The sequence below is a fragment of the Trachemys scripta genome, chromosome 2 (assembly GCF_013100865.1).
Source record: "Trachemys scripta elegans isolate TJP31775 chromosome 2, CAS_Tse_1.0, whole genome shotgun sequence".
NCBI lineage: Eukaryota > Metazoa > Chordata > Testudines > Emydidae > Trachemys > Trachemys scripta.
In genome coordinates, this window is record NC_048299.1 from 169,482,031 (window position 1) to 169,509,134 (window position 27,104).

The 27,104-nt window shown below is 41.9% G+C and overlaps 1 protein-coding gene across 5 annotated transcripts; it reads left to right on the plus strand.

Moving 5' to 3' along the window:
• The first annotated feature begins 1,115 nt into the window (after nucleotides 1-1,115).
• Nucleotides 1,116-25,716, plus strand: RIOK1 (RIO kinase 1). 5 transcript variants are annotated; one of them, XM_034762275.1, is made up of 18 exons: nucleotides 1,116-1,293; nucleotides 1,624-1,735; nucleotides 4,495-4,687; nucleotides 6,027-6,117; nucleotides 7,129-7,198; nucleotides 9,134-9,176; nucleotides 9,962-10,054; nucleotides 11,517-11,629; nucleotides 11,761-11,841; nucleotides 14,734-14,820; nucleotides 15,506-15,643; nucleotides 16,112-16,215; nucleotides 16,912-17,018; nucleotides 18,379-18,444; nucleotides 19,847-19,966; nucleotides 21,608-21,661; nucleotides 22,825-22,974; nucleotides 24,386-25,716. In XM_034762275.1, the coding sequence occupies exons 2-18, from the start codon at nucleotides 1,641-1,643 to the stop codon at nucleotides 24,494-24,496; spliced, it is 1,716 nt and encodes a 571-aa protein (XP_034618166.1). In that variant the 5' UTR covers nucleotides 1,116-1,293; nucleotides 1,624-1,640; the 3' UTR covers nucleotides 24,497-25,716. The 5 variants fall into 5 exon arrangements, with proteins under 5 accessions (XP_034618166.1, XP_034618167.1, XP_034618170.1 ...); XM_034762276.1 differs by having other exon boundaries at nucleotides 1,116-1,281; XM_034762279.1 differs by having other exon boundaries at nucleotides 1,116-1,277.
• Nucleotides 25,717-27,104: the final 1,388 nt, after the last annotated feature.

The window sequence follows — 27,104 nt, forward strand, 5'->3', positions numbered from 1 at the left end:
ATGCTTAGCAGTTTCTCTCTTAGAAAAAAAAATCTCCTAGGGAAATACCTATCATGGTAATGATAATAACCTACCCTCCCGCCTTTGTATTTTATGAACTGTATTTAATCCAGTTTAATCTTACAATTCTATTTGGGACTATTTTTATAAGAGGGGGAGAAATTTATCACTGGACAGCACCTCTTTTCACTTCTCATAATCAGTTTTTGCTAGGTTTTAAATTCTAATGGGCTCACATCTTGGATCCATGGAAACTCTTCTGAATTTCGGCCAGGTGCTCCCCGTTGCCTCCTGGACCAGCTGCGTATGAGGTGGGTTGGGGTCTGGCTGGTCTTAGAAGTCCAGTTGGCTAGGACTACGGTGACGTCACAAAGACCCCCTGTGACATGACAAATCCACAACCAATCCCCCTACCTGAACGGCGGGAGAGGGGCGGGGTCGAGAGAGCATTGAAGCAGAACGTTGGACTTGTCTCACGGGGACGTGTAAACGGTGCCGGGGGTTTGTGACAACCACTCCTCGGCCCGCGGCTCAAGTTCAGCCAGCGACTTGTCACTTATCCCCCGCAACCTCACACCGCATTAAACGCTATTGGTTTTGACAGCCAGCTCCTAATCACGTTCGAGAAGCCTGATTTCAGTGTTCACAAAATAACACCCGAACACACACACACACACACATACATACAGTGTGCGAACACAATATACATATTGCGTTTATTTATAAATATACCGATGTATATAAATATTAGCCATATACGTATTGTACGTATGTATTTATGGCTGTGTCTGTACCCCGACTACCCGCTGTGTTTCTGTGTGTGAGAGATGCACCGGTTATGCACGTACTTGGCTTCCGTACCATATTATGGGTATGTATACGGCTGTGTATAGGTACTTGGGATATATGCACACTGTGTCTGCTTACACAACGTACATGGTGGTGCGGCTGGGATTTATATACTTTGCACGGAGGAGGGCGCGTGCAGTCCTGGCGCCTCGGCCTTGGTTTAAATGAGACCGGCACTCGGATGGGCGCGGCTTCTTAGAGCGCGCGGTCGCATTCGTGGCTTTTTTGAGCCTCTGGCTGTGCCGTACAAGGTGGTTCCTGGGCGGTGCTAGCGGCAGCGTGTGTCCGAGATCGGAGTCCCGGGACCCGGAGGAGGCCGAGCGCCGCACCAGGGGAGCTGCAGCCCAGCGAAGGGGCCACACGCACGTAGCCTGGGACCCGCGGGCAGCGAGGAGCCTGCGCACCACCCAGTAGGCTACGCAACACGTGTGTGTGTCACACACGGTACATAGCACGCTGTCTTCCTAAGGCACTGCCTGTGCGTGTGGTAACACACACAACACGGCCTATCGAGTGTTTGTGTATAACACACACGTGTAGTGTATTCACTGTAACGTGCACAAACTGCCTAACCTGCATACTATAGTATATACACGAGTGTCCTGAGCATACACTGTGTGTGTGTATATACATCTAACACAGGCAGCCCTCACATCAGTCATAGCTTCAATGTAAGGTGTAGGTCTAAGAAACTGCACATAGAATTTAGTTTATAGCTCATAAACAAAGAGTACGTAAGTTATTAACCTATCGAACACATTGTGTATATGACAGATTGCAGTCCTCGGTACATGGTGTGGAGACCTACTGCAACAATGAATTACAGGAAGGAGATGATGCGCCGAACAGTCCCAGGACAATTCGATGATGCAGACTCCTCAGACAGGTAAGGAGAAAACCGGCTGCCAAGATTATTTTCAAATCATGTGAAAAGTTAGAGCAGAGTTTGTTTTTCCCCCTCACTGACTGCCTACTTGTATTTTTAAGATAGTGTCGAAGAGTTGGGGCAGTGTTGGTGGGATGGTGGGGAACAAGATTTTTTTTTTTATATATACAATGAGGAACAATCTGTTAATGATATTTCCTCCCCTGCTGTTTTGGCCCCTGAGACTTCTGCATGGGTACAGGGGGCCTCTTGGCAGGGCCGGCACAGTCTTGCAAACAATACTTATGAGGTGTAGTGCTTACTGTTAGGAATAGTCTTGCTGACTTAAGTGGAACCACTCACTTGAACAATTATATGTGTATGTGTTGCAGGATTGGACCCTTGATGATTAAAGATACTTTTTGCCCATCAGGTCCTACTTCACAGCATGGTTGTTGCTTCTTGGTCCTGCAATGACATTGTAATCCAGTGTGTTTTACTCCAGATTCTGTTGCCAAGGGAATAATTTTGGCATCAGGCAGTTACTATTATAAATTAAGTCCAGGAGCAAATATGGACAGGGTGGACTGTGAGGAAAGAGACATTTTGGATGATTATCAAAGGAAAGAAAAATCTATGAAACAAACAAAACATGACTAGATTTAAAGGAATGCTGTCAGGTTAGAAATTGTATGTGAGACTATATATAAAGTCTATTTACTTTTTACGCTTTCTGCTTAGGCAATAAAAATAGATTGGTTTGTTGCAAATTTGTTTATCGGGAGTTTCTAGGCTGTTTCACTTTGTGATTCTCCTGAATTGTTTCAAAGCATGGAGGAGAATGTTTTTGTTTAAAAAATAAAATTGTTTAAATAAAATCATGGAAATATTTCCATTATGTGTAAAATTTGTGAAAGGTTGATTTGAATGGGGAAAAGTTTTTTCTTTTTGTTTTTTTGTCTTTGTTTAACAAAACCTGTGTTCAGCACATTTGACATTCCCCAGTCAACCTGTAAAAGTCATTGCCAGGGGATGTTTTGAGGACAAAAGTATAACTGGGATCAAATAAGAAATTAGATAAGTTCATGGAAGATAGGTCCATTAATGGCTATTAGCTAAGATGATCAGGAATGCAACCCCATGCTCTGGGTGTCCCTTAGCTTCTCCGTGCCAGAAGCTGGGACTGGACTAAATAATTGTCCTGTTCTGTTCACTCTCTCTGAAGCAGCTGGCGCTGGCTACTATTGGAAGACAGGATACTGGGCTAGATGGACCGTTGGCTTGACCCAGTATGGCTGTTCTTGTGATCTGGAAGGATCCCCATTCTAAATTGAATAGTAGAGTTGTCAGCAAAGGATGGAGAAGTGCAGTGGGGAAGGGTTGATAAATTCTTAGGGTGAAATTCACCCCTCCTCATCCCGTATTAGGTCCACGTGAGACCTTCTGCCCTACTTGAACCCTACAGATCTACAACTGTGGCATGTGAGAGCACAGTGGATATACACAGAGGCCTCCTCACTCCTTTGCTTATCATGTAAGAAGGCTCTGAATTTACGTTGATGCAGTGGCTCAAAACCCCAGTGTAGGAGGTGCTGAGGGGCAATGCTAGGTCATAGGCTGGAATAGCAACTGTGGAAGGGCTGTGGTGAATCTGTGGCTTTCCTGGATGTTGGAGGTAAAATCCATCTCCCAAATTATCTTTGAACTTCTTCCAAGAACCCATTTCCTCAGATTTTGTGTCGGCGAGGAGTAAATTTCACCTCTATAGCCTATGGTCTCATTTTTCTATTGCACTTGATGAAAAGATCTTCTGGACTGCATTTGCTTATGATAAATAGATCTGGAATCTAGAATTGGTATGTCTTAGGTTAAGGTGATATTCAGATTATTTTTGAGGTGGGAGGGAACCTTACAAATATCTGAGGGTATGTTTATATTGCGATTAAAAACCCTGCAGTGTCGAGTGTCAGTGTGTGGGTCAGCTGATTTGAGCTCGCAAGGCTCATGCTGCGAGGTTAAAAATAGGAGAGTAGACATTTGGGTTCAGGCTGGAGCCCAGGCTCCAGTGTGAGCCCAAATGTCTACACTGCAATTTTACAGCGCTGCAGCCCGAGACCAAGTCAGCTGACCTGGGCCAGTTGCATCCATGCTGCATGTCTTTTATTGCAGTGTAGACATACCATGAGGTGACTAAGGAGAAATGAGAGGTACATGGGAAGCATATGAAGACACCTGACAGACCATAGGGACCGGGCTTAGGATGGATCATAAGCGCTCATAACAACTAAATGTTCCTTTCTGGGTCATCAGTTTTAGTGCTAGATCTGTTGATCTCTCAGACCGGGGTATTTGTTGAGCTTTCTGCAGCTTACTGGTAAGGTCCAGTTTGGGAACATCTCAGCTAGAATCCTTGCCTAGCCTAGTTTGCTAGGACAGTGGAGTGTGTCTGCCTCTGAAGAGTGAACAGGATGGTCTTTTCTAGTGTAGGTGTTCGATAGGAGTTCCAGAGAGTGCCAGATATCTGTGATTCACTGAACAGAGTAGATGAACGAATTACAAAACAGCATTTAAACAAAGGAAGAAGATACTTAAAAGTGCTATAGTAAAAGTGAGCCACCATGCAGAAGAGCTCTTCAGGGCAGGTGAAATAATAAAATATTGAACCCTTGCTATTTCATTCTTCTGGATTACTGTACATTAATTTCACAATGATTCTGTATGGGGTTTATTTATTTATATATGGGGTTTATTTATATAGATTTTTTTTTTTTTTTTTAAAGTGAATTGACCCAGGGCACGGAAACAGTTAAACAGGAGGAGGTAACAGTTAAACATCAGCAGTCATGTTTGTCTGAGGAAGTGGACACTGATGAAATTGAATATGACGATGATGATGAGGATGAAGAGTGGGACTGGGATGATTCAGTTGGAAGACTCAAGCGTCATACTGCAGCTGGAGGCTGCAACCCACAGGTACATTAAAGACACTTCCAGGACACTTTTCAGAGTTTCTAATAGCAAAAGGGACTAAAGCAGGACACAATGATATGTGAATGTGACCCCAACCATAAATTCAAGTTGGGACTTCTCACTGCACTCTCAGCTTAGGAGCATCCCCATGCCTCATATCTCTCCTCCTCTCACACATACACACACACCATGTACCTCCTAACCAGTGCCACCCTCTTTCCATGCCCCGGTGGTTCTCCTTCCTCAACTCCTATTGTTCGGTCTTGCCTGTGGCTGCAACTCTGTTCTATTCCTTTGGGGTCTCAACCTATCTCCCCACCCTGATATCACTGCGATGTCCTCCTTTTCAATATCCTTCCTCTATATTCCTGGGTTTCTGTCTTTTCCTTCTCACCAGTTTGTGAGACAACATGCTTGATGTGACTGGGGAGTGTGAAGGCAAGCATACATTTTATATCATTAGTAAAGGAGGCAAGTAAACCTATGAAAAACACCAAAGGTGAATGGATTTAGAGGGGACTCTATCAGGTTAGAAATCTTGTCTGAATTACTAGCTTAAATAACCCACAGAATTTGAAAACTAATTTACCTTTCACTATGCTCTCAGCTTGGGCAGCAGAAGGAGAACATTCCTCCTTTTCTCTTTGACATAGGCACATCAGAGTGTCTCTGGGAAACTGAAGGGGAGCAGTTACAGAATGTTGTGGCTGGCACAAAACATATTTCCTGGGCTACCTATTTCTGCCTTATGGGCTTCGGAAGGAGACCTGAGGAAAAGGGAGTTATGTGTGGTGTGTGCTATTTAGGGGCTTATGATGGGGATCTGGCGGGGGGCAGACATTGATTGGGTCTGGAGAAGAGTACCTAGGGGAACTGATGCCTTTTTGGCAAGCCATGCATGCCCCTTCTTTGTTCTCTCTTTTTGCTCTGATTCTTTCCCTTCTCAGTTTTTCTCCCCATCTCTCTCTTGGTGTTTTCTCTCCTTGTTTTCCTCATCACTGGTGTTTTTGCTCCCTCTTGGGAGCTAAATTATGCTAGTTGACTGAGTGACAGTCAATCCCCTGATTAACAAGCACCTTCTCCTTGAGCTCTTCGCTAATAGGATTTTGAACCCATATATGTTTTTTGTTTTCTCTTAACTGAAATCATTTCCAGTTCTAAGTTATGTCCGTACCCTGACAAATTCTGATTTTCTAAATGCAGATAAGATTGTACAGGTGTTTAGAGACACGAGCAGATCAAACTAGATAAACTGATCTCCCCCCTCTCCCCCCAGGTACTGTGTGTATTTAGAAGGACTACTTAGGGAAGGCAAATTTATGTAACAAATCCTTTGTTTCAGGCAAATAGACAGACCCCTAGTTGCAATTCAGCAAAAATGTCCACTCCTACAGACAAGGCCCTAAGAAAATTTGAGCATAAAATTAATCTAGGTAAGTATAATCCTATCGTCCTCTTTTATGGTAATAGGTACAGCTGGGTGACATTCAGTGACTAATTCGAATTACATTGAGCTAGAGCTTTTAGGCATTATAACTAGCCAGCTGTTACTAAACAGTTAAAAGGGTTAATATTGGATGTCCCCTTCAGACATCATGTTTGTCTTTAGATACCATTCCTGGAGTCTCCTCCTCCCCAGAGAGCTGTCAGTCTCTCTTCCCTCTGCCTCCTCCTGATTACACAAAATAATTCTTCTGTAATTTCACCCCAGAAACAATCTGATTGGCTGGGAGGGAGGGACTCAGCTGTCCATCAGACCATCATCTGATCACTCTCAAAGCTGCAGCACTTCAGCTTTTTTGGTTCTACAATATTCTGTATAGTCAATATGCAGTGAAGTTGCTGTGTAACGTACCATGGTATCTTGTGATAGCAAATTTATACTAGGATACAGTGATTTTGTCTAGTATCTTTCATACCAAAAGATTTCCAAAATGATGAGATAAGTGAGTAGGGCAGTGATTTATAGCCACAAACAGCAGCAGTATACTTGGCATTAAGTCACATGCTACCTTAAACATCAGAATTAGTGTTATTGAGGGAATGTTGGCTTGGACACTGAGGGCTATTGCTTACTCTGTTTGGAAAATGGCATGGGATTTTTTAAGTTCCTTGAGAGAAGGGCAGATAGACTTCTGTTTAACATCCCATCTGAAAGACAGCATCTCTAGGCACTGTTTCATCTTCAGGGCAGTAGCCCCTGTTGCTCTTCTACAATCCTGGAGTGGGTCTCAGACTCATAGAGGAGAATGCTAAGTTAACTCATGCTGCTAGTGCATATGTTTTGAAAACCTGATCATCTTGTTACAAGTATTTTTTTGTGCCTTGAATGTGTGTGATGTGTGATATGTCTATGTCTATTGGCAGCAGAACTGTAGCTGCAGTTTTGTGTGTGGAAAACCTCTTTGATCTTCACTTCTTTTTTTTTTTAATGTATTTTTCAGATAGGTTAAATCTTGCTGACTCTGTTATAAACAAAGTCACAGAAAAGTCTAGGCAAAAGGAAGCAGATATGTAAGTACTTTGGGTGGCTGTATTTCTGTTTATTTATTGAAAACTCTAATACCCTCAAATTGTTTTCTGCTATGAGCTGCAACTTGATCTGTGATGCTGAATAAACTAGAAATTGGAGAATGTAAATGTTCTGTGTGCTGTTTGTATTTTGGATAGGGCTGTCAAAGGATTTAAAAATTAATCATGATTAATTGTGCAATTAATCAAACTGTTAAACAATAGAATACCATTTATTTAAATATTTTTGGATGTTTTCTACATTTTTAAATATATTGATTTCAATTACAACACAGAATACAAAGTGTACAGTGCTCACTTTATATTTATTTTTGATTACAAGTATTTGCACTGTTAAAAAAAACAAAAGAAATAGTATTTTTCAATTCACCTAAAACAAGTACTGTAGTGCAATCTCTTTATTATGAAAGTTGAACTTACAAATATAGAATTATGTACAAAAAAACTGCATTCAAAAATAAAAGAATGTAAAATTTTAGAGCCTGCAAGTCCACTCGGTCCTACTTCTTGTTCAAACAATCACTCAGACAAACAAATTTGTTTACATTTGCAGGAGATAATGCTGCCCGCTTCTTGTTTACAATGTCCCCTGAAAGTGAGAGCAGGCATTCTCATGGCACTGTTGTAGTTGGCATCACAAGATATTTACGTGCCAGATGCGCTAAAGATTCATATGTCCCTTCATGCTTCAACCACCATTCCAGGGGACATGCTTCCATTCTGATGACGGGTTCTCCTCGATAACAATCCAAATCAGTGTGGACCAATGCATGTTCATTTTCATCACCTGAGTCAGATGCCACCAGCAGGAAGTTGATTTTCTTTTTTGGTGATTCGGGTTCTGTAGTTTCCACATTGCAGTGTTGCTCTTTTAAGATGTCTGAAAAAATGCCCTACACCTTGTCCCTCTCAGATTTTGGAAGGCACTTTAGATTCTTAAACCTTGGGTCAAGTGCTGCAGCTATCTTTCGAAATCTCACATTGGTACCTTCTTTGCGTTTTGTCAAATCTACAGTGAAAGTGTTCTTACAATGAACAACATGTGCTGGGTTATCATCCGAGACTGCTATAATATGAAATATATGGCAGAATGCAGATAAAACAGAGCAGAGGACATACAATTCTCTCCCAAGGAGTTCAGTCACAAATTTAATTGATGCATTTTTTTTTAATAATGAGAGTCATCAGCATGTAAGTATGTCCTTTGGAATGGTGGACGAAGCATGAAGGGGCATATGAATGTTTAGCATATCTGGCACGTAAATGCCTTGCAATGCCAGCTAAAAAAGTGCCATGCCAAATGCCTGTTCTCACTTTCTGGTGACACCGTAAATAAGAAGAGGGCAGCATTATCTCCTGTAAATGTAAACAAACTTGTTTGCCTTAGCAATTGGCTGAACAAGAAGTGGGACTGAGTCAACTTGTAGGCTCCGAAGTTTTACATTGTTTTTTGTTTTTAATGCAGTTATGTAACAAAAAATTCTACATTTGTAAGTTGCACTTTCTCGACAAAGAGATTGCATTATAGTACTTGTATGAGGTGAATTGAAAAATACTATTTCTTTTGTTTATAATTCTTACAGTGCAAATTTTGGAATTAAAATTTTCCCCATAAAATGGGATGATTTGCAGAGCCAGTCACTAAAATCATTGCCAGGTCTTGATCCAGCTTTCTTTGAAGTCCGTGGCAAATCTAATTCATTTCAATGACTGTGGGATTAGCCAATAAGACAGAAAATGCTGGCGGTACTTTGGCAGCAGAGGAATCCCATTTTAATGTAACGATGCTTCCTCTTTTCTCTCCCTTCCTTGTCTAATTTTCTTCTTGAGCAATCATTCTGGAAAAATTATTGGCAGAGCTATGGGTATTTCTCCTGAGTAGATCATGTCATGCTGTTATATTTTAATTTTCTCTAGGTATCGAGTCAAAGATAAATCTGATAGAGCAACAGTGGAACAAGTAAGTCTTATATATATCAACCTGTTTGTTAAAAGGCTTATTTTCATTTGAATCAATAACCAGAGGTAAAATCCTAGCTTCGTTGGCGTCAATGGCAAAACACTCATTGACTTCAATGGGGTCAGGGTTTCACCCCAGGTTTTTCTTGTCTTTCTGAGCAAGACTGCTTTATAAAAATTGTGTCTGCTTTCACAGCTGGTTTGGAGAACATTGTGGTGCTTAGTATTATGATTTGCTGTTGTATTCAACTGGGATTTTGTTGATAGGCATAGAATTTCATCTTAGCTTTACTCAAAAGTGGAATTTTCCATGGAAAAGACTAAATGGTCCAATTTTTTTTTTTTTTTTTTTTAATCCACACATTTTTGCTTCTAAACCTAGTATGATACATTAAAGGCCTGTATGCCACAAGGACCACCATGTGCTATTATGAATGCCTGGCACATTTTAGGGTCGCTGTGTTCTAATGCACTTTTTTTCTTGGTATTGTGGATGGGAAATCACTCCTCTATTAGCATTAGCCTAAGGATGCATGTCAAATATTATAAATCACTGATTAGGAGTTGCATACAAGTCACAAACACATTTTTCCCTAATATTTTAAAGATAATTCCAAAATTATAGAAGAAATAGGGCACTATCCAGATAGAATTTTGAATGGCTTGGTCCACTAAGATGCTGTGGTTCTGTGAGTTCTTCAATTCAAGATGGATTAGTTTAATAATATTTTCAGTAAACTGGATAAAGTGATTTTGCTTATTCCCTCCCCCCCCATTTCCCATGAGGTATTGGATCCAAGAACACGAATGATCCTGTTCAAGATGTTAACTAGAGGTGTCATATCAGAGATAAATGGCTGCATCAGCACAGGAAAAGAAGTAAGTTTCATTCCAACTGGCATGCTACAGTCTTCTTTGCAAACTGAAAGGAAATTGACTGTGCTGAAAGGGAAATAGTAAAATACTTATCTCTGGCATTAAATTAATTTTCTTGTGTTTGTCAAGAAGTTAATTTATTTACTGTAAAATGAGACATCTGTTACTTTGAATTTTATCACATATCAATAGTGAAGCTGCTGAACTCTGTTTATTAATCAAAATATGGAGCACCATTTAAATTCCACTTACCTCATAAGTGGTCATGAGGACTTAAGTGGTACATAGGCCTCATGCTGGCCCTCGGCACAGAGGCTAGTTTCACTCTTACAGTCAAAGGCTGGTCTCATTGAAGTAACAGGCAAAATGCCATTGACTTCAGTGGAACCAGTATTTGGCTCTGAAGATCTGACCCTGCAGACCCTTGCTTATCATATGTGTAGTCCTCACTCATTCAGATAGTTCCGTTGAAGTCAATGTGATCACTCTCAGGAGTGCAGAGCGTCAGTAAGAATTGGTGCTTGGCACCTGTTTGGATCAGGCTCCTCTCTAGTTATCTGTAATGAACATCCCAGCCATTATTGTGAAGTTCTACTACATGTATGCATTTTAGAGCTTTATACATATGCTAACATCTTTGTATGGTTTTAGATCCCAATCCTGCAAGCTATTCCCTGTGGTTGGATCCCTGGGCCCAAGCAAAATCCTGTTGACTTCAGTGGGGCACCCTTGTTGAGTCCAGGGGTCTCTAGGATTGAGGCCTGTAACAGCATGCCACCACCTTATATCTTGGGATGTCCCTGCAGCACCTCTGCCTCAGTTTCCCTCTTCCAAGGGCTCCTTCAAAAAATTCCACACAGTCCAAGATGCTCAAAAACAAGGTTCCCCTTCTGCGGTCCAATTTATTAAGTCTTCATACAGTTTCCAATAGTCCCTCCCTCCCTTCCTTCCCCCTGATTATACTCATTTAGTTCTATCTGGACTGGCAATAAAGTCTGTCAAAACAAATGTAACTCCGAACAAAACCATCTTAACAGTCCTTCCTCCTGGGCATTTCTGCTGGAGTGCAGTTTTCCCACCTTTCTTCAGGGCTTGGAGGCCAGGACATACCACCAGGAAGCATGCAAACAACCTTCCCCTGCTGTCTCAGGGTCTCCAGCAGGAGCCTTCTTGCTTTCCGCAACTGCACAGGCTCAGATCTCTGCCTTACCCAAAGTCTCTCCCTTATCTATACCAGAGGCCTGATTGGGTCACCCCTCTGCGAAGGAGAGTTAGCTGTGTCACAGGTGGGATTCAGACCCATTTCCCTTTAAAGGGGCAGCCACCCTGTGACAAAGCCCAAGGTTTAATTTCTCTCCTAAAAAATGGTGTTCTTGACAGTATTTGATACATGAGCAAACTTCTCAATACTTAAACTATTCCCAGGACGCTAATATTGTTTCTCTTACTTACTCCTCACTTATAGGCTAATGTCTATCACGCCAGTACAGTGAATGGAGAGAACAGAGCAATAAAGATTTATAAAACCTCTATTTTGATGTTTAAAGATCGGGATAAGTATGTGAGTGGGGAATTTAGGTGAGTTGGAGTTCTTTTCTTTAATGACAGCAAACCTCTCCAGGGCTAACTGTGTTTACCTACAGATTGTTCTTAATTTTTGTCACAGATATTCTATAAATGTTTGTCTCTGTGATGTGCTTGTTTTTAAGATTTCGTCATGGATATTGTAAAGGAAACCCGCGGAAAATGGTGAAGACATGGGCAGAAAAAGAGATGAGGAATTTAATAAGGTGATTTTTATATTTAACTTTGGTGCAGACGTGACTTGTGCATTCCATTGCTGGTGGGAATGCAGCTGATGTATTTAAGGGTCTGATCCAAAGCCTGTGAAGGTGAGCGGAAAGACTCCTGTTGGTTTTAATGGGTTTTGGGTCAGGCCTCAAAAGAATCAGCATGGATGTTGTTCATCACCATGTTGACATCAATGAAGACCAGCTTCTGTCCCATAAACAGAGAAGAAACCAGACTACCTGTGAACCCAGGGTGTTCATCATGTCCCCTAATTCATAGAATATCAGGGTTGGAAGGGACCTCAGGAGGTCATCTAGTCCAACCCCCTGCTCAAAGCAGGATCAATCCCTAGACAGATTTTTGCCCCAGATCCCTAAATGGCCCCCTCAAGGATTGAACTCACAACCTTGGGTTTAGTAGGCCAATGCTCAAACCACTGAGCTATCCCCGTTTGATTAAAACCTTCCCCAGAATAGTAGGGTGAGAAACAAAGTGATCATAGGAGATATTGTCAGTGTCAAGGGTGATTCTCCAGTAAGGGTCAAACAATTACTCTTTTGAGTGATTCTGGCACCCTGCCCTCCCCGGGGAGGCATCAGTCACTTCTTCCTTTTACAGACCCAGTGTCTTCCCACTAGATTTAGTATGGGATTTTCAAAAGTGTCGAAGTGAGTTAGGAGCACAAGTCATTCACTTTCAATAGGCCACGTTCTCCTAACTCACGCATTTTTGAAAAACCCTGGCGATGAGGGACATAGATCTAAATCTCCAGCATTTCCACACCTGCACAGAGTGAAAGCTGCTGGAACTCAAGGAGAGACGATGTTGTGGCCTCCTTCCACTAGGATCAGTGGTTTGTGCATGTGTAGTGGGGTCTCAGGGAGGAGGGAATCAGGCAAGCTAGAGAGCTAGCCAATAAACCGGTGCTAACAGGGGGTGGATCACTTGATGGTAGCTGATCTGTTGAGCTCCTGCTAGTCCCAGATGCCCTGCAGGCACAAAAGGTGGGTTCTGATTTTAGTCTGCCTCAGATCCTGTCCTCAGTTATGGAGGACCAAGATGTTTGGAACCTGATCTCCCATATAATCCCCCATGACCCATAGTGTCATTCACAAAGCGGCGATAGAGGGTGGGAGTCTTTAGTGTTGTCTGTTTCAGGAGTGAAACAGGAGAGAATCCCAGCCATTGCACCAAGATATCTCCCAGGACTGGGGAACAACCCACAGGAGACAGCCCTCTAACACACACACAAGGGAGCTTTATTATCCCCTCTCTCAACCTGTGACAGCCATGACAGGGAAAAATCGTAAGGCTCTTCCTGCATGCTGATCCTTCTTCCTCTAAAAGTCCCCTCTTCCTCCTTGGCATGATTCCATGGCATAGTCTCTTGGGGTCCTCCTTCCTTGCACTGATTGGTATGTTCCCTTGGGGTCCTTCCTCCTCTTTCTGCCCAAGCCCCAGCTCTGCGATTCAATTCCATGCGCTCTGCGTTCTCAGCTGGGTACAGGAGTCCTCCTCATTCCTTGCCCTCTCAAACAGCTGCTGTGTCCCAGATCCTGGGTGGGGGAACGGATCCCCTTATGTCCCAAAACCAGCATTGAAAATGATGTTAGAACATGGTCAGTTTTCCCCATGTAGATGGGGAGCCAGAAGGGCAAAGTATTATTTATTCCCTGTTGAAACATTGTGACCTGTGTGCTGACCTGACCCCATCACGCTCCATGGTAGAACACTGACTGATGGGCACACTGCTTTCTGCTAATGGGCAGTGTTAATGCCATTTTATTGCAGGGTAAAGTCGGTCCCCACTGCACAGACCCTCCTAACATCCCTTCCCTTCCATCAGGGAAGAGAGTGGAGCTGCAAAGGACACCTGGGACAGGGGAGACCATTGCCTTTGCAGAGTATCAGTTACACAGGCACCATCTCAAGGAATCTTTTATTACTTAATCTTTTTGTGGGGAGAAAAATCACAGCGATGTCAACAACTCGTGACCAATTGTTGCTAATGGAGGCATCTGTCTGGGGAGGGCAGCGTAGGATAAGGATGAAACACTTGGTCAGCAACAGAGAGACAGACTGGCTGATGCAGCTGGATAGTGGGGTATATGGGGCAATTTAGTTTAACAAAATATGTATAACTAAGGGTATATCTACAGGGTGTAGCAGTGCACTGCAGGGGTGTGATTTCTAAAGCACACCAATGTGTTGCACACTAATTGGTCCAGGTAGAGTCTGCTGATGCACACTAAAAGTTCTCCAGTAGCTGTGTTTAAAGTGCACTATGGAACTTTTAGTCTATACGGACCAATTAGTGTGCAATATGATTGTGCGCTTCAGAAATCACAGCCCCATAGCGTGCATTGCCACAGTGTGGACAACACTAGACGCTTGTGGCATACCTTTTCACATTCCAAGTGGCTAACGCAGGACTCAGCGCCACTCAGTTTGGAGACCCTCTCAAACGGTGGGCCAGGACAAACTTCCCTTCAACCTGGATAAGGGGCTTAGGGGGTCAAAGCGCAACAGTCCCGCAAAACCCAGGACTGTTAGGAGGTCTGATTTATGGTCTTATGATTAAGACACCAGACTGGGACTCAGGAGGTGTGGGTTCACTTTTCAGGTTTGCCACAGACTTCCTGTCCAACCTTAGACCTTCTCTCTGTGTCCATTCCCCATCTGTAAAATGGGGATAATGATACTTCCCTTTGTATATTTAGAATGTATGCCCTTTGGGACAGGGACTGTCTGTTACTCTGTACAGCACATACAACAGAGGGGTTCCAAACTTAATTGGTGCCCCTCGGCACTACTCTAATACAAATTATAAGTAATATAGATTGCATTTGTTTTTAATAGGTAGTTATGGTTTTTTTGTTGTAATGTTACAGGTTGAATACAGCACAAATACCTTGCCCAGAGCCAATTATGCTAAGAAGTCATGTACTTGTCATGAGTTTTATTGGTAAAGATGACATGTAAGTATCCTCAGAAAATCAATGAGAACTTCTTTATTGATAGGCTTGAACAAAGATGAATTAAAAAAGAATCTGTTGAATTTGCTTAGTTTATGGCATAGGCTGGTGATTAATTGAGTACATTGCTCTGGTGTATAAATGAGATGTAAAATATCAAGATCCCTCCCAGCTCCTGTGGCAGAGGGTCTGCCTGAATCCAAAGCCTTGTCTGTGCAAGGCGTGAGCAAATAGTCTGCATTAGCTAGAAATTAAGGCCCCAGTTCTGTAACTGGATCTGCATGGGCCTCTTTATACTTCATAGAATATGGATGGTGAGGATTCAGTGTTCTAGAAATGTAAAATAAACTTCAAAGCTCAGGTCGTGATGTGTTGATGCTTTAGTTGGAAAGTTCATTAGTGGTGCACACAGAAATGTTAACTCAGCATTTGTAATGTAAATATTTAATATTTATAGCGTTGTGGTCTAGTTCTTCAGCTGGTGTAAAACATTGTAGTTCCACTTTCTGCAGTGGAGCGATGAATATTTATATTAGCTGTGGAGCTGGCCAAGTGTTTGAGTAAATCACTGAGGTCTTTCCATTTACTGAATTAAAATGGATCAAGTATTGTGGTGAAGGGACTATACAGCTGGTGTAAAACGGGAGAATTTATTCTGGTTTTTTGTTTTTGTTTTTTTAAATCCAAGGCCTGCTCCTCTATTGAAAAATGCTCAGTTATCTGACTCAAAAGCCCGGGAGCTGTATCTACAGATCATACAGTACATGAGAAGAATGTATCAGGACGCCAAACTTGTTCATGCAGATCTCAGCGAATTTAATATGCTGTATGTTTTTAAACCTTGCTCTGTATTTTAACATTTAAAATGTAGGTATTGGTGGTTTCTCTCATAATATATAGAGCTGTGCAGTACTAATACACTCCTATGGGAGGGCAGTATCTTCCTTTCAGCTCTGCTTTGTAATTTACCTGATTATTATACAGATTTCATCCCAAATCTATCTCAGATAATTTAGCTTGCAAAATACTTCCCTGAATAGGTTATTCAGGGATTTTTTTTTTCATCAGCTGATGAATAAACAAGCTATTTTAATTCATTGTTCTAAAATTGCTTTTTGTGTTCACCAGGATTGTTCTCTCAAATAACGTGCAGTAGTATAACTGAAAACAACTATTATATGGAACGTGTCCATAGCAAAACTTTAGTGTCAGGCCCCCAAAACTTTTGAACCATTTTTTCAAATGGTGGGATTTAAAAAATTTTTTTTCTGCTTTTCCCTTGCTGCACCTCCAGATACCACAGTGGAGAGGTGTACATCATTGATGTGTCTCAATCGGTGGAACATGACCACCCACATGCATTAGAATTCCTGCGGAAGGACTGTGCCAATATCAATGGTGAGTGGGCAGTAGTTCAACTCCTCTTCTAATAGGTCATTCCTCTAGGAAGATTAACTAACTGTGTACTTCCTTGTATTCTTCAAACTGACACTGTATGTAGAACAGGATGGATTTTGTTAAAATGCGCATCATCTTAGGATGTGTATAAGTTTCGTTAGAAAACCAACAAACTATGCTACGCAAAGTACAGCCAAGGTAGAGTATGTCACACAAATTCAATTTCATGTGAGCTTATGTTTTAGGCTAGCCTACAGAAAGCAGAGTTCACACAATTTCTGCAAATTTCACTGTTTGACATCTGTTTGACGAAGTTTAATCTCAATATACTGCAACTGCTTGATCCTTTATGAAGCCTTCCCTTCCACCCTCCTGCTTTTCACTTGTTTCCTGGTCGCATTTGGCTTTCACTGAAGTCTATTTGACTTTTTCCCTTAACTTCAATAGGAAGGGGGGATTGGGCTTTGAATTTGCATGCTTCATTCAGCATTTGTTGTATCTGAAAGGTGGGCAATTTGGGCTTTGGGTGACTAAGAGTTTTCTGTAACCACACCCAGTGGGATTCTGCAAACCTTGTAGGGAATTTCCCCAATTCATAGAGCCATTATTCTGTATTTACCATCACTTTGATGGTGTAGAAGCATAAAGTGAACTTGAATCACACTAACTTTGTTTTTTTTCCCTGCTTCCTGACAGACTTTTTCTGGAAGTATGGTGTTGCGGTGATGACTGTCAGAGAGCTCTTTGAGTTTATTACAGATCCTTCTATCACAAGCGACAACTTGGATGCTTATCTCTCAAAGGTCAGACTTGAAGTTCCTGCTTATGTGGGAAGATTTAAGGAGTAAAATAAGACCTGGTTCAAGCTCATCTATCCCATTTATCCCACAACTATGCTTCTGCAGTAAATATTGTGCATTGTATAATGAGACAGCAACTTAAAAAAAATATAGAAATGTTTTAACATTAATACATGTAAGCTGTGGGAACTTATCCACACCTCCCCGCCATGTTTGTGTGGGGTGGGGCGTATGAGCGGGATGAGTGAGGCGGACTTGGGGGTAAATGGGTTTGAGTGGAATGAGGGAGGCTTTCACTCCACCTTAAAATACCCAGCATCACCAGCTAAATGCTGATTAGTCCAGTAGGTGAAAGGAACCTGCCTATTCTAGGGGGGCAGGGGTGTATGCTGGCTCTAGGCCCCACACCTGGAATGCTTCAGGCTGGTCTGTTACTCACCATTGCTCTCTTCCCCTTCCCTCTGTCTGTTTAGTCTTGTTCTGACTCAAGCAGGGGTGGGTGTAAATTCAGCTGGGGTTCAGTTGTTGCCCCTGGGGATGCTAGTGAATAGATGATCATTTTCCAGCCCCCTAGCTCTAGAAGTCCCTTCACTGTTTCATCAGCACCAGCAGCCACATCGGGTTCTCCTTTACCAATTAGCTGTTGCGGTAAATCCCAGCTCAGGTAGTCAAAGCAACAAAGATAGTGAAGGATCAAATTAAGACTCCTGTATCCTGACCTCAGCCAGGGAATGGGGTGTCAGGAGACATTATTCGTGCCCCAACCTGGAATGCTGGGTAGGGGGCGAGTGCTTCCAAGCAGCCCATAAACGCTTGTATCGCATGCACAGGTTTTGGGTACTCACCAGAGCACTGTACTGGAGGGAGTAGGACTGTGGCTACAATACTCCCATCTTGCTCACGCATGCTCCTCCAGCTATTCAGTGCTGCTGGCAGCAATAGCAGCAACACTCTGCATCTAGCGGGGGTAGGCAGCCTCCTGTGTGAGAGCATGAGCAACAGACAGAGGCTCCCTGTGCCCTGTTATCCCACACTGGTGTAGGGATAGCCATAATTTGGCTCTGTGTTTGGATTGGCAGCAGTGGAGGGAAAGGTTTTTTTGCTCTCATTAAGTAGATCAGTAGCTAGGAGTGGGATTTAAGTGGGTGTGCCATGCAGAAATGTTCATCACCATTAGGTGTCACTAAAGGCATTGTGGTATGAAAAGCTGGAGTGTTTTACATGAGCAGGAGAGAACAGTTTCCCAGCGAATGGAGTGGAGGTGGAGAAATATAGGTAGGAACAGCTAGGTGAATTATTATCCAGCATGAGGGACTGTATTGTGAAGAGTGATGATTTTGTATTGCATTTCATATTGCTGTAGGCGATGGAAATAGCAGCCCAAAGAACAGAGGAAGAAAGGTCCAGTCAAGATAACGTGGATGAGGAGGTGAGGATGTTTTTCCTCTGCCAGGAGGGAATCTTTGCAGTATCCCTTTTGAAGACTTTTTGAAATGTTCTCTTTGATACCCTGATCCACAGAATGTTGCATTTAATACATTGATACATCCTGAGATAAATGGAGAGGCTTTCAGATAGTAAATGGTTCTTTATATGCTATCTAAACGCTTCTCATGATATCTTCTTTGCAATCTCTGATCAGTATCACCTGTGTCATGACCAACATGCTTGGCTATAACTGGTCTTGAACTTAGACATCACAAGGGACCCAGCTAGCAATGAAGGGGAAATCTTTGAGTTTCTGCAAATAATCTGCTAAAATGAGGATTCATAAAGCGTTAAGATGTGAACAGTTTTTGCCCCGCGGTTGTTCATATTGACTGAAAAACAATTCCAGCTCCTTCTCCCAGATTCTGATTTGGGTCTTCTAATTATGGTAATATTGTCTCTCTGCTTATTTCTGATGCAGCAGTAGGCAACATAGGTCTGTTTTCTTTGCATTATTGAGGATGTGTGGTGCACTGGCAGTATTGTTTAGTATGGGAGCATAAGACAAAATCACTGTCTTGATTTGATTCTTTTAACTTGTCAGCAGCAAAGTGATGGATTACAATAAAACCTGAATTTAGTATATTGAGGGGCATTTTGTACCAGATAGGAACTTTTTTAAAACAGGTCACTCTTTGTCCCTTAGCTAACTGCTGGTGTGCTTATAAACCAAAGGCCCAGTCTGTGAGGTGCACAGTGCCTTCTGTGAGGTGCCGAGCACCTTCAGCACCCACTGAAGCCAATAGAACTTCAAGTATGTCCATCTGTGTTGTTGGCTTCAGTGGGTGTCAGCACGTCAGAGGAGAGGGCCTCATTACATACTCTATATTGTTGCAAGCTCATCTTGTGTAAGGAGATGCACTATTATAACTTGCATCAAGTTTTTGTTTATATATAATTTAAGTGTACCTGTACTGTGAGAGGAAGGATGATATAGTAGTTAAGGCACTGACCCGGGACTCAGGACATCTGGGTTCAATTCCCTACTTGCCACAAACTTCCTGTGTGACCTTTTAAATAAACCCCTTAACATTCAAACAAATTAATGGTGAGGATGGGGCAATGTATGGAGGTGGTCATAAAGAGGTGGCCAATAGCAGTCATGCTATCAAGACCTTAATTATAAAATCTTAAGATGTTGTCATGGGTGAGCTCCATTCTGTAGGGCCCACCACAACAAAGAGATGATCTCCTGCTGGCCAAAGACAGTGAGGTAGGATCTCTAAATTATGGGTGTTGTTTGATTGCAGACACCCATCAGGATGATTCCCAAGGAAGAGACCTATAATCAGGACTATATGTAAATCAATAAAACTGCTTCTTGTTTCATTTCACTCTGTTAGGTGTTTAAGAAAGCTTACATCCCTCGAACCCTAACTGAAGTTAAAAACTACGAGAGGGATGTAGATGTAATGATGAAATTGAAGGAAGAGGACATGGCATTAAATGTGCAGCAGGATAATGTAAGTAGACTTCCCGAAACATTACAAACAACTTGAGCTGGCAGAGAGAGACAATCCAAGGCAGTACCATTAGCTGTGGATTGTCATGGAAGAACCACCAGCGGGGTTTGTTTGAAGTATTGGTGAATCCTGGTTCTATAGCAATATACTATCAAAAACTTCAGGAATGAATGCTTTCAAAAGACACACTAGCATGTCAGGGATCAGTTGCAAACAATCATGTCCTCTTTCTGAGTGGATGTGCGGTAGCTGTCAAATCAACTTGACATTCGGTTTCAGCTATGTATGGACTAAACTTTACATATTGTGGGAGGAAAGACCAAATTAATCTCTGGTGTAAATTCATTGATCTTAGTTATATCTCAGCCCAGGAATCTCACCTCTGACTCTTGTTTTTAAAGATTTAAAATGCTGCCACATCCCTTTGAAATTAATTTTATATTATTTTTGGGCTTGACTAGAAGCATAAGGTGGAAATACATAAGATGGTACCTGGAGTCTAGTAATAGGAATCATTGAACTTAGATTTTTCCATCATTCATTGTCCTGTTGAAACTTTAGATATTTTCCAGTTTCCCAGAGTAAAGCTAAAACTCTACTACAGGCAGGTGTTCATCCATCAACCTTACTTCAGTAGAGCTGTATAACAGAGCTTCTGTGCTACTTATATAGACATACCCCTCACCATAGGGTCCTTGTTAGAGGCCTCTGTTATTCCATGAATAATGCAGATCTTGCTCAAGGTCTGAGAAGTCAATTTACTGATGTGTTACAAAATGTAGGGACTGAGTGCTTAAAAGCTATGTTATGCACAGTTGCAGATTCTAGCTCAGAAAAACAAGGCTTTCCAAACAGATCCCTCCTTGAGTGACAAAAGGACATAATTAAGAACAGCTGTATAGCTGAAGATTCTAATAAGTGAAAATTGGGGAGATGATTTAAGTAAAGAAGTCAATCACAATATTCCCTTTGTGGGTTTTTTTTTTTTTTTTAAGACGTGCCATCAGTGCATTGGAGCATATTGGCTGTACTACATGCGTTGAAACAGTATTATTTGTCCCTTTTCTAGATGATCTTCCCATTCTGGATAGTGCCAAGAAAAAGCCAAATCACCAGATTGCTTGCAAAATATAGACAGCATAGTTTATAATGGCGGCATAGCTCTGTCCCCCATCCTTCTTCTGTTTTGTCATTTTAGACTGCGAACTCCGTAGGGTGGGGTTCTGTCTTTCTGTGTGTTTGTGCAGTGCCTAACACATTTGTACACTACTGCCATATAGATGGTGATGGTGCTAGTGAGCTGATAATAAGACAAACCCTTCTAAGGCTTTACAGGAAAGAGCTGTGCCTTCTCCCTCTCAGCTCTTTCGTGTACATGTTGTGAAGTTTCTCCGTACAAAAGATTCACAGGGAACAGACTCTGATCTCAAAAAATGGAGGTCAGGCCTAGGGAATCTCTAGTTTCTAAAACCTGATGCGCAAAATCTACCGCCTGTGCGCAGAGAGCTCTCTGGGTGGTACTGGAAAACGGCCACACCTGATACAGTCAGCCACCCGTTTTCTCTGGTTGGCAGGTTGAAAATGATAGTTTTGCAGCTAGATGTTTTTGTATAATTGATTTTCATTTATCCTGGTGTATAGATTCTCTACCAGACGGTGACAGGATTGAAGAAGGACTTGTCGGGTGTTCAGAAGGTGAGAAGGCCTGTTGTAAAGTTTTTCTTCTATAGTGAATTTCATTGTTATAAAGGTGCCTGAGAAGTATTAAATAAGGCCCGGTCTTGCATTTGGTTCCATGCAGGCAGCCCCCTGATTTCAGAAGGGCTGACTGCAGGTTCTTCCAGCACAGAGGCAGTTGCAAGATCAGGGGCTAAGATCGCATCTTTACACCACTGTGTACCTGCATACTATGTGGTGCAGTATGTGGAATGACTTTGCATTACTCAGCCATTGCTGGAGTAACTCAGGAACAAAAATACTCAAGGAGCCACCAGATAGATGGTCAGTATAGGAAGATACAACATATGGCCAGATCTACATTTAGGAAGGGGGTGTGTGTGTGTAGATTTCCCAGTGCAGAAAACTTACTTTATATAGAATGCTACATTATCATAAGTTTTGTGACTTGTGCTGTAATTGTTGTACATGGAGCATTTATGCAGAATAGGGCATTGTACTACCTAATGGAAATGTTGCAATGCAGTACTTTAAAAACACACTGGATAAAAATGCTGTACTAATCAGTCTGTAAGTGATTGCAGATATCCTGCTACAGCAGGAGCCAGGTTGGGTTTTTCCTTTTCTGGAAACCATGCTTAGTTAAACAGCACTAGGCAGACCCTGTCTAAAGTGCAAATATAACCATGTCAAGCGACCAGGTTATAACACGTTTGTTCCCCAGTATGATTAAAGTACAGCTCTGTTTTGCATTGTAGATGCCTGACTGTTACTGCTAAAGCCTAGGTGGGTGACTGCTAAAACTGGCATTGGTATGATTCTTTTAAAGAAAAAAAAAAAAGGTCCTATGTACACCACAGAACTGAATGGTACTTTAACTCTGTGTGGTAGGGAGGTAGCGGTGCAGCTGTTTTGTAACCAAGTCCCCCCAGACAAGCTGTATTTCCATTGTTTACTGTACCCTTTGTTTTTAACTTGGATTAATTTTGTTTCATTCTCTTTTTTTGTAGTTTTAATACTAGTGTCTAGAGGCACATTGTTCGTGGAGAAGTGGATAAACACAAATTAGCTGAAGGCTTTCTTTCTAGGAGGCTCTACCACTTAAATGCTACATCTTTTTTGTTGTTCTTGTTCCACCGACTTTTTTGATTAGGGACAAGATCCTTCTGTGTTTCCTTTAGGTCCCCGCACTCCTTGAAAAAAAAGAAGACGACATGGAATCAGATTCAGAAGATGGGAGCAGTTCTGATAACTCTGACTCAGGCTGTAAAGAACAGGGAGAGCCACTGCATCCCAAAGATCAACCCACTGACGCTGGCATGGACAAAAAGGTCAGTTGGCCAGGAAGTCGTACTCTTCCCCTCTCTGCTCCAGGGAGCTACTCAAGTGACAAATATATTTATTTTTCTACATATCTACTGCTCAGTGAGAACAAAAAAGCTTTTAATTTATTCTTTTGAGTATTTTAATTAAGAGAAATGAGAGCAGAGTTTGAATGTCCCCAATGAAGTGTTATTTGAAGTGCTCTCTTGGGTTTTGCTAATGTAGTTTCTATAGAGTAACATTTAACCTACACTTACCCACCCACCCCCAAACCCAGAATACATAAGCTTTGTGTGGGGAACAGAATCCGATGTGGACAGGGCACAGCACAATTCTACAGCATGTTTTCTAGCTCTTGGGCTGGAAGAGGGGCCGTGATCCCTGCCCACTTTATATAATTGTGGACCCAGTGGCCGTGGACCCGGCTTCATCCATAAGGGTTTATGTAGAGTTGGGTTGTGGAGCCCAGCTCTGCCTGAGCACTAGCTATAGAATCTTCCTGAGAGTCATCTCTGTGGCTTCCTGAACCCTGCACAGTGGATCCACTCCAGTGGGTCAGAGACCTTAGCAAATTTCACTGAGTGTCCCTACCCTTTAGCAGCATTCCAGGCACTGCACGAAGGGAAAACTCCATGCAGTTCAAAAGGATTAAAGTGTCATAGAAGATGAGATAATTAACATTGAGCCTAAAAATCGGAACTGCAGTGGCTGTGCCGTGGTGAAATTCTTGGGGCTAGGATTTATCTTTGTGCTGTAAAATGGAGAGTTCTTGGCCACTTCTGACCATCATTCCTTTTTCTCTTTTGTAGGATGGGATGTTAATCACATTGTATTGGTCAGATCCCAGTTTGAATTATATTCTGTTTAGCTAAATTGTAGCTGCCGTCTCAGAGAGATAAAGTAGCATTCACCCCTGGACTTAGTGCTGCATAGTGTTGTGGTATCAAATCCCCTCCCTTCAACTCTGATGATGATCAAGTTGCTGCCTTCTGAGCTCATTGCAGGCAATGGATTGGTCTCTCTTGGCAGTGCATGAAAGTGTTCATTGCAGTAGTCCAGCCTGGATATCAGAAAGCCATGCATCAGATTCCTATTACAATTTGTATTAATAGTGGCATTTACAAATTAAATACTATGAGTCCTCATCCCCTTTGTAATCTGCTATGCTCAGCAGTTGCTCCCACCATAACTTCTTGGTTTCAACTCCTCTGAAATTTGGAAACTGGATTTTGTGGCTCAGTCTCATCTCTAGAAATGTGGAGTTCATTTAATTTCCTAATACAGCATTTGAAAGCCTGGGCCAAAATTGCTTAACTTCCCCCCTCTACCTTTTCTAATAGTAACATATCACATGTTAAGAACTTGCTCACAATCACTCTGGATCGTTATTGTAAATGAAGTCTTGTTCACTTTTTATAGGAAAGGAAAAAGATGGTTAAAGAAGCCCAAAGAGAGAAAAGAAAAAACAAAATCCCAAAACATGTGAAGAAGCGAAAAGAGAAGACAGCAAAAATGAAGAAAGGCAAATAACATGGCTTTGATCTTGGGGGCAGGGTTAGCTGTTGTTGACTATTGGTCTCCATCAGTTATTTTCGCTACAAAATATTCTATTTATGTAAATATAGATTTCACCATGATGGTGGATTGTTAACAATCTTGAGATTGGCTGGACGCATTGTATACCATGGATTTTTCGATGGAGAAGATTGACTTGTGTAAAAATGTGCAAAGCCTTTAGCCCTCAATGTGGGTGGCTGTTCTCCTGCTTCTCGGACTGCCAAGAAGAAGGAGCTTTTTATGATTGTAGCCCAACACAGAAAAAAGAGAAGCACATACTTGTTTCTCTCTTCAAAAAACAAAGGAAAACCCCAATAGCAGCATGGATGTCTACTTATGCTTTATCATGGGCATTAGTACCATGGTCAGTGTTTTCCCATGGAGGGAAAATACAGATGCACAAATCCTTATCTAGGCGCACATATAAGTACCTGTGGCAAAACTGTCAATGGCTACAATGGAAGTAGGACTGAACCATGAGTGATTTTTTTTCATAGGTGCTAAATTCCCTAAATTGACTACAATTCCCACTGAAGCGGTGAGTGATCAGCACCTCTGAAAATCGGGCCGCTTATTTAGGTGCCTAAATATGGGTTTAGGTGCCTAACTTGAGGTACCCAAGTTTTGAAAATGTTGGTGTAGCTATTTAAATGCTTCACCTTAAAACTCTTCCCCCATCTAAGATGCTTCTCATACGGTTGATGTCAATTGGCTGCAAGCTGCTGAGAGGTGATAGTTGTTGTTAAGCTTCTAATAATTCTTCTGTGTTGTGTTCCATACCTGTTGTTTCTGGGTCTCAATGCTCATTGGGTGTTTCAGCGGTAAAAATTTAACATGCAGATGTTTCCATTTTGAAGGAGAACATCTGTACTGAGGTCATCACATAAGACTGCAGCTTCAAATCAATAGGGCTTTAGATCCGCTTATGCAAGCAGAACTTCGTTATATTTGTTGTCTGGAATATATTTCAAAATACAAGCATAATGTTTTGTGACTGGCATACTTCTAAAAATAGGTTTTATTCAGATTCTAGCAAACAGTAGAAATCTAAAAAGCTTCAGTATGATCTTATTTAATTATAAACTGCTTTTGTTCTCCCCAGTGGCTAAAGGAATAGCACAGATATAAGTGGTTGGTTGTAACAAGGGTGCTATGTAATGTTTTTAATCAGTACATAATGCTAACAATTCAAATGAACAAGCAGCCATATTTCATTTCACTGTGAATAAGATCATGATCATCACATTGGTTTGACATTTGATCAGGTCTTAAAACTGGTATTACTTTTTCCATCCAGAGCTTGATCTGCAAGGTGCCGAGTGCCCTCCGCTCCTACTTCCATTAGAAAACGTAGGTCCTTGCTTCTCTGAGTCGAAGTGACACTAGTGATTTTGGGTACTTAACTTGAGACACTGTAAAGGAGCCTGGTTTTTAGAAATTGCTGAGCACCTGTCCTCTGAAAATCAGATCCCTCTAAAGCACCTCACATGGGACACTCAAAATCACTAGTCACTTCTGAAAAGATAGGTCAAAATGCATAGTAGTATGCAAGAGGATTAAACATGCAGAATATGAATAGCCACAGTTACACTGGCTAGGGTAAAAATTAAGGGATGATTTACCCCCATGCTTCAGTACATAAGCCAACCACTGGATTTAAGAAACTTTCCCCTGTGGGCATGTTGTTGCATATTAGTTGTACATTAGTTGGTTTTTTAAATACCTTCCTCTACTTGCAGGCATCCAACACTCTCCACTGTTGGAGAGAAGCGGATATTGGATTTACATGGCCTGATGCGCAATGGCAATTGCTCTGATACTGCAATTCTAAACAACATATTTGTATTCTTTGGTCAAGCCTTGCAAAATTCAGCTCATATATAAAGACAGTACTGGGCCAGGTATTGGCATGCTGCTTCTCTCACACGTTAGATGTACGCTCTGTTTATGTAACTGTTGCGCAGAAGCTTTGGGAGGTGGAGATATGCAGATGTGTTCTCCATGGTGAAGCCAGTAAATCCAGTTTTGCACATAAGGAGATGTTGACAGGGAGGTTTTTTGCTGCGCTGAAATATTTTGATGAAAGAATGCAAAACTAGCTTTGACAAGCCTCTGTTGTACTTGCATCAGTCACTCGTTCAAGAGTTACACCTAAGATACTGCAAGATACGGTCTCTGAGAAGCAAAAGCCTGCACTTTCCAAAACCCCTTGGCCTACCCTGTAATTTTTCAGCCACAATCAACTGAATTCATTCACATGCATGTGCAAAGGGTAGACGTGGACCTCTATTTATCTGATTTGTAGGTACATTGGAGGTAGAAATGAAGTTGTCATTTGTACCTGCAAAATTGATTGTGGATATGAACTACGGTGTAGAGTGCAGCTGACTTCCCCTTCCCTGCCCATTCCTGATCAGCAGAGCATGAACCTTACAGGGCAGCTGCAGAGAGGATTTAATAGTAACAGAAAAAAGGAAAGCATGCCAGGGAGTCCACATTCCTATCTTCCACCCCCACCCCTTGTCTCACTCCCCTCTGCTCAGAAATGGGAAGGAAGGAATGAAGAATCAGGCCCTTAGTT